At 37.3% G+C, this 11,754-nt stretch overlaps 1 protein-coding gene across 1 annotated transcript; it reads left to right on the forward strand.

Moving 5' to 3' along the window:
- Positions 1–1,189: 1,189 nt before the first annotated feature.
- On the forward strand, positions 1,190–11,440 carry LOC138358269 (DNA repair nuclease APEX1-like). The gene is made up of 7 exons (XM_069316085.1): positions 1,190–1,416; positions 4,397–4,543; positions 5,421–5,550; positions 6,713–6,856; positions 7,367–7,510; positions 8,079–8,259; positions 10,218–11,440. Exons 1-7 carry the CDS (start codon positions 1,234–1,236, stop codon positions 10,333–10,335), a joined length of 1,047 nt encoding a protein of 348 aa, XP_069172186.1. The 5' UTR covers positions 1,190–1,233; the 3' UTR covers positions 10,336–11,440.
- The last annotated feature ends 314 nt before the right edge of the window (positions 11,441–11,754 follow it).

Below are 11,754 nucleotides of genomic sequence, written 5' to 3' on the forward strand. Positions count from 1 at the left end.
AGGTTACAGTAAGTTTCATAGATTTTTTTGTAAAGCCACTAACACGCATAGCGCTTTGGGCTTCGTATCAACTCTTTGTCCAGCTGTGTCCAATAATAATAATAATAATAATTGATTTCTTAATTTACCTGAGAGCCACAATCTCTCTAGTGGCCTCGACGAGGACAGGAAGCCGGCGGCCTGCCAAAGTTCCCCTCTTCCCCTTTATCCTGATGATTTTATCGAGTTGCTTTATAAAATTCAGCACTGTTTTGTCATTCATTACTATGGCGAGTAGGCAGTATCCTTGGGTTTAAATAACCCTGTGGGTGAAAAAAGTATCTCCTCTCTTCTGTTCTGCACTGTTACTTGTAGAGCTTGAAACTTGTTTGTGTTACATCTGAAATTGTGCTTCTGTTCAAACATCTGACACCCATCTCTCAGATAACTTTACCATAACATCAGCTCAAAAATACCAGTCAAGTTAATTAACCATTTAATTGACACACTATGACACTACTTAAATACTACAAGTGCTCTTTCCTTGCTTTCACTGATGCAAATTGGTCTATGATATGGTCAAAGTCAGCTTTTTTGGTTCTTCTCTTTCTATACATAGCAGTCGAGCAAGATCACAGTCTGCCTTGACCCTTGGAGGCTCCAAAATAAGAAAGTGTTTAGTTTAACTTTATTTATATATACAATAATTTTACATTCTTGTAAAACCACTAGCACGCATGGCGTTTCTGGCAGGTCCTTAATCCTAATTTTCCCCGAATACGACTCGCCAAATCGTTTGACAACCAGGTACCCATTCACTGCATATTTTTGGATTGCCAGAAAGCCTTTGACATAGTAACACATTAGACACTAGTGCACAAGTTGAGATGCAGGTAGGAGTGAAAGGGAAGGTACTCCACTGGATAAGGGAGTAACTCAGCAACAGAAGACAGCGAGTCACTGTGAGGGGTGAGGTCTTGGAGGGGCAAGGCGTCACCAGTGGAGTCCCACAGGGATCAGTTGTTGGATCTATACTGTTTCTGATATATGTAAATGATCTCCCACGGGGAATAGTTTCGTTCCTCTCAATGTTTGTTAATGATTAAAAAATTATGAGGAGGATAGTATGAGGCTACAAGATAACCGAGACAAGCTGAAGGAATGGTCCAACAAATGACTACTAAAGTTCAATCCAAATAAATGTAAGGTAATGAAACTAGGTGGAAGAAACGTGACGTGAGTGTGGCCACAGGGATGCGCGGTGTATGGAGTGTGGCCACAGGGATGCGCGGTGTATGGAGTGTGGCCCAAGGCGTGAGTGTGGCCACAGCAGCTAGGGGAGCGAGCGGCCAGGCGCCACAGTTCAGGGGTTCACAGCTACATAGACTCGTGCGTTCCGCAGCTTCTCTCACTTCCATGCCGCCCAAGAGGAAACAGGTAGGCCTAAGATGCATACTACAAGGAGAACAGCTTGGTAGGTCTAAGTCATGGGTAAGCTTTGAGACGGACACTCCACAGGAAACTGGTAAGCTTGAGATGTACACTCAAAAGGAAACTGGTAAGCTTCGAGATGTACACTCAAAAGGAAACGGGTAAGCTTTGAGACGTTCACTTCAAGAGGAAATGGGTAAGCTTTGAGACGTTCACTTCAAGAGGAAACGGGTAAGCTTTGAGACGTTCACTTCAAGAGGAAATGGGTAAGCTTTGAGACGTTCACTTCAAGAGGAAACGGGTAAGCTTTGAGACGTTCACTTCAAGAGGAAATGGGTAAGCTTTGAGACGTTCACTTCAAGAGGAAACGGGTAAGCTTTGAGACGTTCACTTCAAGAGGAAACGGGTAAGCTTTGAGACGTTCACTTCAAGAGGAAACGGGTAAGCTTTGAGACGTTCACTTCAAGAGGAAACGGGTAAGCTTTGAGACGTTCACTCAAAAGGAAACGGGTAAGCTTTGAGACGTTCACTTCAAGAGGAAACGGGTAAGCTTTGAGACGTTCACTCAAAAGGAAACGGGTAAGCTTTGAGACGTTCACTTCATGAGGAAACGGGTAAGCTTTGAGACGTACACTCCAAGAGGAAATGGGTAAGCTTGAGACGTTCACTTCATGAGGAAACGGGTAAGCTTTGAGACGTACACTCCAAAAGGAAATGGGTAAGCTTAAGACGTTCACTTCATGAGGAAACGGGTAAGCTTTGAGACGTACACTCCAAGAGGAAATGGGTAAGCTTGAGACATACACTTCACGATAGGTAGGGTTTAGTTGGTTTGAGTTAGGTTGGTTTGGATTGCCCTATGTTGGGTTTGGTTAGTTTGGATTAGGGTAGGCTTGGTAGGTAGATTTTAAAATCAATTGGTGATCTGCCAGGAGGACAGAGTGACAAGCATCAAGAAATTGAAATACAGTATATGAATTTTTTCCATCTTATCGAAGATGTCTTTCTTGATCATCTACTGACCTTCCCCAGAATACAACCCACAATCCATGAACCATGGTCATTCTGGTCCAGCAGAATGACCATGGCAAAGGCAACACTTTACTATAAGGGCAATCAGGTAGAGTAAGTCATGCTGAAATCCAAGATTGGAAAATGGTCCCCAATTTATAGATTATTTTCCCCTCCATAAAATATACAATGGTTTAGTCTAACTAAAAGGTCAAACCATAGGTTACTCGCCTAACCTACTGCAGCAGATGCTCGGTAGTCCCAGGAAGCATCAATATTGCTGTATTTTAATTTCCCTATTCCACAGCAATATTTATGCTGGGGTGATTGCATGGCTTACCTTGTCATTTTGCAAGGTACAGTAGATCCACAAGTTGTACAAGTTATTAAAGACCAGTTCTCGTGAGCCATGGTAATACAGTTCGGTACTGAATTTGACAATTTAATTTAATTATAATAGGTTTTGTCTGGGACAGGAAGCTTGTGCATATATGTACTTTAGATTTGTAACAAGAACCTCCAAGGTTGAATTACTGTAACAGTACTTCCCTAGGATGCAACCTCACGATGTAACCCCCCAACTGTTGCCTAACTCCCGGATACCTATTTACTGCTATGTGAACATACATTAGGTGAAAGGAAATACTGTATGGCAAACCATTTTTGTCCCCACCCACGAATCGAACCTGGGATCCCTGATTTTGAGTCGAGAATGAAGTTATCATAATTTTGAACTTACTGTAGACTCTGAACTTACACAGTGGCTCCTTCCTTTATCTGTTTGTAATCATAAAACATGTAGCTGCATTATATCATATGTTAGGGTCAGTATTTATTTATTTATTTATATATACAAGAGTTCTTACATTCTTGTACAGCCACTAGCACGCATAGCGTTTCAGCAGGTCCTTAATCCTAATATTCCTCATTGCCAGAATACTCCTGGGATATAGACATATCTGGCAGCTCTCTCAAACCACAAATGTCGAGTACACAATGTGTCAACTTTGTGAAAGAGAAAACATGCACTCACTTGAACATTATATTGTAGAATGGCCCATATTGACTGACTTTCACCCTCCTGGGCTAAGGTATGCTGAACTCTGTAACTACTATATGAGTACTGAACACTTGATATATTGGACTTGTACCCTAGATTGACCATGTAATGTATCAATTATACAATATATAACCTGAGCTTGTAAAAGCATCTTAATTAATCACCTTCACTGGTTAAGTTCTTAATTGCACACTAGGTTTCTCTATCAGCTATCTCACCCTGTCAGAGTAAAAGAGACAAGTGTATGTGTGTGTATATATGTATGTATGTATATGTGTGTGTATGTATGTATATAAAGTATATGTGGAAGCTGATCAGAATTACATTTCACCTTTGTAAATGCACATTAATGACACTATGTAAAAGACACATCAAACACTTTATGTAGCATACATAAATCTGTGTATCTATGTATTTACGTATGTAGCTTAGCCTAACATTTTAAAAGCACTACAATCACCTTCTGTGCTTGATTGTTCAATAAATCCTTGATCTGTATGTTTGACAAATCTCACACCCTGTCCATGGAGAACAGAAGAAAATGTATATATACTGGTTAGCATTGTAAATGTGTGACCACGTCTCTGGTAGAAAATAATAATTAAAAAAAAAAATCCTCGGAATATGGCCCGCCAAATTGTTTAACAACCAGGTATCCATTTTACTGTTGGATAAACAGAGGCTACAATTAAGGATTGGCACCCAGTAAATCCTCCCCGGCCAGGATACAAACCCAGGACAAAGCGCTTGTTAAACACCAGGTGAGTGTCTTACCACTACACCATAGCGACTGCAGATAAGCTCGAGAAGTACACTCCAAGAGGAATTGGGTAAGCTTGAGATAGGTAAGCTACTTTGATAAGTAGAACGAGAATATTTTTTCAATATTTTAATGATGCCTAATTTCTCTTTCAGGAAAGTGTTGAGGATGGAGAAGAGAAGAAAGGCACCAAAATAGTAAAGAAGGAAGATTTTTCATCAGATGCAAAAACAGAAGAGGGCGAGAAATGGAATCTGAAGGTGGTCTCTTGGAATGTTGATGGCATTCGTGCTTGGCTAAAGGTATCTTATTACAATTTGTGGTTGTGTAAGAATAGCATTTGCAAGAGTTTTCTGGGCAAGGCTTCCGTGGCCTTGGTCCACCCAGGCCATTTTTTGAGCCATGGCCTGGGTCCACCCAGGATTACACATTTCTTTTGATAATATATTCACTGCAATGACAAGGAACATTTTAAATTTTCTTGTCACTTAGCTGGGGAAGAAAAAGATACTGGGGGGGGGGGGGGGGAGTTTCCAGGGCCATTGCACCCTGTGTCTCTTTGAGGGGGCCAGGTTCTGGCTTGTGGTCCCTGGTAGGCTGAACTCCTATGTCTACTCCAGGGAGCCTCTGGGGCTCGCCCAGAAACTGGCGTTTCATTACATTTAACGTTTTTTTTTTTTTTTTGTAACTGGATCATTGTACATATATTGATGTAAAAGGCAGTTAGACAGTAGAATTTGGTACTATTCACTTTATAGAGTGAATTAAAATAAAGCTAAAAAACAAACTTAAATATTCCTAAACCTAGTTATAGCACACATAAGTACTGTACTACAGTATATTTGTTCTCAGCGTGTATAAGGGCCTAGGAAGGTTAGGTTTACTTTGCAACATCAGTACAAAAACTTTTTCAATAGTACTGAATTCTACTTTCTAATTGCTTTTTATGTCAATATGCAGTATGTACAATGGTGCACATCATTACTATAACTACTATCTAAACAGGAGAATGGGCTGGAGAAATGCCAGGCAGAGAGAACCTGGGCTAATGCCCTTCATTGCCTGCGATACAAAAATATCCAATTACAGTATAATTGTATTGTTACCATTGTTTTAAATTGGTTCTGCATATACAGTACCTTTATTTCGTAGTTAATATAAATTTGCCTTGATTTTCAGAAAGATGGAATGTCAGTGTTTGAACTTGAGAAACCCGACATTGTGTGCCTTCAGGAGACCAAGTGTGCCGAGGCCAAACTACCAGATGTAGTCAAGAATATCAAGGGTTACAAGAGCTACTTCATGTCTTGTATGTTTCACTTTTTTAATATTTTTTATATTCTTTACCTCACTAAAATTCAATATTAAGCTATAAAAAATTATTTCATATTTGTAAACTTTTACTCTAGAACTGGAGGTAGAAGAGCTAGACTTGCAGACATCCTCTTGAAAAATTAGGGATATAAAACCTTGTTGTTAAATTTATGCGTAGAAGGTGCGATATTGTTTCATAAAACATCTTGAACATACCTAAACAAAGTACTGTACAGTAATACTGTATATAATTGTATGTTTTTGGCTAAAATCTCAATACCTTATCCAAAACCAGTAATACAGGCAGTCCTTTACTAATAAATGAGGTGCATACTGAGAAGGCATTTGTAAGTCTGTTGTTTGTAACGTGGAACAAGATTTCCCATAGGTGAAATGCTATAAATGGGAAATAAATGCAATGCTAAATACAGTACATGTATTTTGTGTTCTTAAACAACCAAAATCAACCTATGAAACCAATTTTTTTTTACAAAAAAACATTTCTTATTTACCTTGAATGATGGTATTGCTCTGCTTGTCTGTTTTTCTTTTCTTTGAAGAGTGGAGAAGTACACTTACTAGAAGAGGTGGTGGTAAAAGGTGGTGATGAATGGGCATTGATGCACAACCATCATGCTTTCTCATCTTATCAGCCATTATTGTGCAACTTGTAAAACATGTAATAGTGAAAAAAGGGCCATCTAATACATATAAATTTGTTTATTACAGACTTAAAAAGATATATTTATACTGTAATTTAATAATTGATTGTGTCAGGGGACAGAAAGCCAGAATGTATTCATACTCATTAGGCTTTTAACAAGGTCCATCCCCCTCCCCCCCCCCACCCCCACCTTCTCAAGGTCAAATTACTGACCCTGCCCAGGATGCAACCCCACAATAAGCTGACTAACTTCTGGGATCCTACTTACTGCCAAATAAAAAGGGGCATTAGGTGAAAGGAAATGTGCCCAACCATTTCTATCCTGCCCGGGATTTGAACCTGGAATTCTTGATGTGCGTCGAGAACGAACCTAACTGTACTACTCTTCGGTAAGGGTATATGAAAGCTAAATACCCATGATAATACCCATGATAAGAGTACAGTTATTAAAATTAAGAGTGCTCAAAACATTTTATATTCTTATCTATTTCAGCTAAAACAGAAGGGTATTCAGGTGTGGCACTCTTTTCCAAGATCGAGCCACTTAAAGTGACTTACGGCTTCAGTGACAAGACACATGATGATGAGGGACGCTGTATTACTGCAGAATATGACAAATTTTATTTAGTCACTACTTGTAAGTGTGTTAGAATTTCTTTATTGAATGGGGCACAACTGTTTGCTTTAGGAAATAATTGTCAATAATAAAAATTGGTTACTTATTAATTAAGCATGTTTTGCCCACTAGGAGAGGATGGGAAGGATAAAGGGAGAGTGAATGGGAGGAGGAGGGGGGGGGGTGCTTTAATGCAGCAAGTGCTCTTCACCAACTTTGACCCTGTTGGGTTGGTGCTTTCTGTGAAACACACTTGCAGTTCATGTTAATTTCATTGTCTTCATTGAGATACATAACTGTCCTTCCTACTTTTATTCTGCCCTGTATGAAAAGTATTTTATTATGAGTGTCTTTAGGAACTATATTGTATTTCTTAATATCTGTTGCCTTTTCCTGATCTGTTCTAGGAAGCCATTAACAAAGTAATATCCAGTTTTTCATTTGTCCAAATCAGAAGTTACTAACCTGCACTGAAATCTGAAGTTTTTGCTTTACGCTAAGTAATTATTATAATGTTTCTTGTTTCATCAGATGTTCCAAATGCAGGAAGAAAGCTTGTCACACTGGACAAAAGGTTGGACTGGAACACAAAATTTCACAAGTACCTACAAGACCTTGATGCAAAGAAGCCAGTCATCATGTGTGGCGACCTCAACGTGTCGCACAAGGAAATTGGTGAGTAGATACAGTCTTTTAATTACTCACAATTGCAAGATAAATTGTTAAGAAATTCTTAAGAGACTGAATTCAAGTTCATAGCAATATAGATTTATAATAATAATAATGATAATATTAACATGTATCATTAATCATTAGGTAATGGAGGAAATTGCTTCAGTAAAATTCATACAAAATTTGTAATTTAAAAGCTTTCAGTGAATGGTTTGTCATTACATGAAACAAATGTTTTGGTACATTGGATAAATTGAATGGTTAAATTTACTGATTAATATAAAACTTTTGCTAAACAGATTGATTTTTGTTTAGGTGTATCTTCCTCTTACTTTACATATAGATTTAGGTGGATCAAGTCACCTTTATTTTAGAATGAGTAAAGCAATCTTCAGATGTGTAAAATAAAAAAAATGCCTTGGTTTTTGTTTTATATTAAAGTGGAGTGCATTATAATATCACTGTACAGATTATGGAATCTATTGTGCTTTACATGTTATAATTAAAATTAAATTATGCTGATTTCTTTGCCTATATTATAATATATTATAATAGTTTTGTTTTGTTATAGATTTGGCAAATCCAAAGGGGAACAAGAAGAATGCTGGATTCACCAAGGAAGAAAGAGAGGGATTCACAGATCTTTTAGAAATGGGTTTTGTGGACTCATTCAGACATTTATACCCTGATGCAACTTCAAAATACACATTTTGGACCTACATGTTTAACTGCAGGGCCAAAAATGTTGGATGGTGAGTGACTAGTCTGAATTTATTAGTATTTACTACTCGTATCTGCAGAACCGAGCAATTATCTCTTGGACTCTCCTTTCTAACCAATTTTTTTTTCTCTATCATGTTTACTACATATATTTCACACGCACGCACACACACACACATTCCTAGGAATCAGCTCGTAGCAGCAGTCTAACTCCCAGGTACTGTACCTGTTTTACTGCTAGGTGAACAGGTACACCAGGAAGTAAGAAACTCTGCCCATTTGTTTCTGTCTCTGCCGGGGATCGAACCAGAGTATGAGCACTATGATCCCACAGCACTATCCACTCAGCCGCAAGGCCCCAGTGATTTCATTACCGTGATAGAGGGTTGTTTTATCAGTGGTGCGCACATCAATCAGGGTTGATTTTAGGGCTAGCAGAAGATTTAAAACTCCCACAAGTACATGGGACCCACATCTGCTTCCTCAAGTCTCCTGTAAACAGGCATCATCTTTGAAAAAATCACAGGTGAGTTTGAATCACATTACAAGTTTTTTCATCTTTGAAAAATACCTGCGAGTTAGGGCCTCAGTACTAAGACAGAAACCTTGTGTAGGGCATGCAGCAGCAGTTCATGCCCACACCATCACTTAATGACAATTTAAATATGTAACTGCAAGTATTTATTAATTATAGTGACATAAAAGACCCTGACAGTGATAAAGATTATGTACAAGGTTCAGTTATTATTAAATCCGATGCTGGTGACAATGTCCCCAAAGTGAGGTAGATAGCCATATCACACAGCCGGGGTTTGGTGCCTTTACGCATGTGGAATGGGACCTCACATTTCTTTAGAAAATGAATGTAATAAGATTAAAAATATAACTAAAAAAATTAATGTGTGTATTGTACTTACACAACTTAGTGCAAAATGTGTAGGGCTAAGCTGACCTTGGATTAATGGTGATGAGATTAATACACCCAGAAAAGCTGCTTAGTGGTTCATAACAGTGCATAAACATGTAGATACTGTAGTTATATATAACGTGTGTATACAGTGTGATAATAGCAAAAACATTGTTTTATAGTCCAAAGAATATAATATTGTGGGTATATTAGTAATATCAATGGTTTGCATGAGTTGCTATAAAAATTTATCGCATTACTCACTATTTCTTAGTATAACTGGCAAAAACCAGTGAAAAGCAAGTCAGTGACTGAAATAAATTAGTATAAATGTATCGTGGCAACTCCAACTGCCCGTCTGGCCTGAGTGGCCTCCACAAGACATCTCGTCCATGAATGCTCATGAATCAGTGACATCATCTCAAGATGTCCTCTCTCACCACTGCTAAAGTAAGCTACATACAATTTTTGTACTTTTCCATAATTGGAGAATGCATTTTAACAATATTAGAAATAAAAATAAGAAAAATTTTTTGTCACATGAAACAGGTTTGCAATGCAAGGATTAATGCAAAATCTCAAGGTACTGCATTTTATGTAAATGGGAGCTGTTCTCTCTTATTTAAATGAAAATAAAAGTGCTCTTTATGCATTCATTCATATAAAAATTTATTTTTATTTTCATTTAAATAAAAGAGAAAAGCTACCATTTACATATAATGCAGTACCTTGAGAGTTTGTATCAGTATCTTGCTTCATGCAGGAGGTTGGTCCCCGACCATCCAAGTGGTTGGCCACCATTCCTTTTTCCCCGTCCCATCACAAATCTTTATCCTGACCCCTTCCAAGTGCTAATATAGTTGTAATGGCTTGGCGCTTTCCCTTGATAATTCCCTCCCTCATATACAGTATTATCATTACCTCATTTTCCACATCAAGGATGATGCTGAATAGTCTTCCTGGCTTGATGCCATATTTTGATAATTACTAGTTTGATAATTACATAGTAAATACTAATGGAAACATTTGGGGAATAAATTCTTAATTTATTATGTCTTAATCCTAATTAAATTTGATTTTCAGGCGACTGGATTACTTTGTCCTCTCCAAACGCTTGGTCCCTCAGTTGTGTGACAGTCTCATCCGTGACTCACTTTATGGCTCAGATCACTGCCCTGTCACTCTGCTAATGCACATGTGATGAGCCTGTAAACAAACAATAACATTTGTGTTAGTTCATTTCCTTAAAAACAGCTGAAGTTGTGAAATGACAATAGAAAAAGTCATAAACTAATACAGTAATTGTCACCAGAGGTTGTCGTACCTGATGCGTTTGCATTGTTGATGTTGATCATTGTGTAAAAACTTCTGAAAGACATTTTGCAATTTTTTTTTGTCATTGCCAATGCAGAACTGTACAATTTTGCAGTATTATATGAATCAATAGAATATTGACTAGTGTCATTGATATATGTATTTACTGTAGTTTTATGTATATGAGCAGTGAAAATTCATTTTGTTTTGTGAAATGTGTAGAAAAGTAGCTGTACATACAGTACAATGTTTGGTTTATAAAAAACGTCATATGTAACAATGAGCACACATTAAGTTTAATACATTTCTTGATACAGTTTTTCATTTCTTTATTCATTTTGTTATTGAGTCTGTATATTATGGTGTATTGTGCTTCTTGCAGTCTTATTTTTTAAGTGCCATACACTTTAATTCACTCCTATTCTTTGATTGTTATTTGTAATCACACTTTAAGCAATTCTGTTTCTTCCATTTCTTTATTTGGATAAAATAGTTTTTCAACATGGCAATCCAATTATACTTTTAATAACTGTATTATCCACTCCATGATCTTATCTTCCAAAATACATTTTGTATTATTAATTGTGCAAGTACCGGTACACATCACATGTATAAATATGCCTCACATATGGCCTCTCATTATTTTTCATTTGTGAAGTGTTTTTAAATATTGCTTAGATCTCATTTGCAAATACAGTACATTTTATATTAATACTTAAATTGATTCATGGTATATGTTTTAACTTGAAACAGTGACTATTATGTCATTTACATATGCAGATATGAAGAACTTAAATGAAGATTGCTTAGTCTTAATAGGTAATAATAATAAAATGCCCTATAAGATTTTACAAAGGTTTGGTTGGGCATATCTCAGGATTTGTATGGGTGAGAATGCTCTGGAACACTTGAGATATGTTGCTCAGAGGCTCAAGAGCAGATTTTTGTATTGTTAACACTATCAATGTAATAAAAGTTGATATTGGACAATGTTTGCTGTCTTATTATCATTGTAAATTAATATTTTGCTGGTTGTGGTTGATGTTATTCTGTATACCTTCAAGAGGTTGGTCACAGAACTCCACATACCCTGTATTGGCTTGGTAATCATGCATGTGTCGTTTTGATGTATTGGCATCCTGAATGATATTTAGGAGATTTTCAGTATCCTGCACACTCATGGTGCTAAATAGTCTTCCCAGCTTGGTTCAGCCTTTCAATAATTACTTGGTAATCATACAAGTGATGTTCCTTCTACTACTAGTAGGTAGTAGAAGTACCTTCTACTTCTACCTTCTATGCAGCT

Source organism: Procambarus clarkii, chromosome 82 (assembly GCF_040958095.1).
Source record: "Procambarus clarkii isolate CNS0578487 chromosome 82, FALCON_Pclarkii_2.0, whole genome shotgun sequence".
NCBI lineage: Eukaryota > Metazoa > Arthropoda > Malacostraca > Decapoda > Cambaridae > Procambarus > Procambarus clarkii.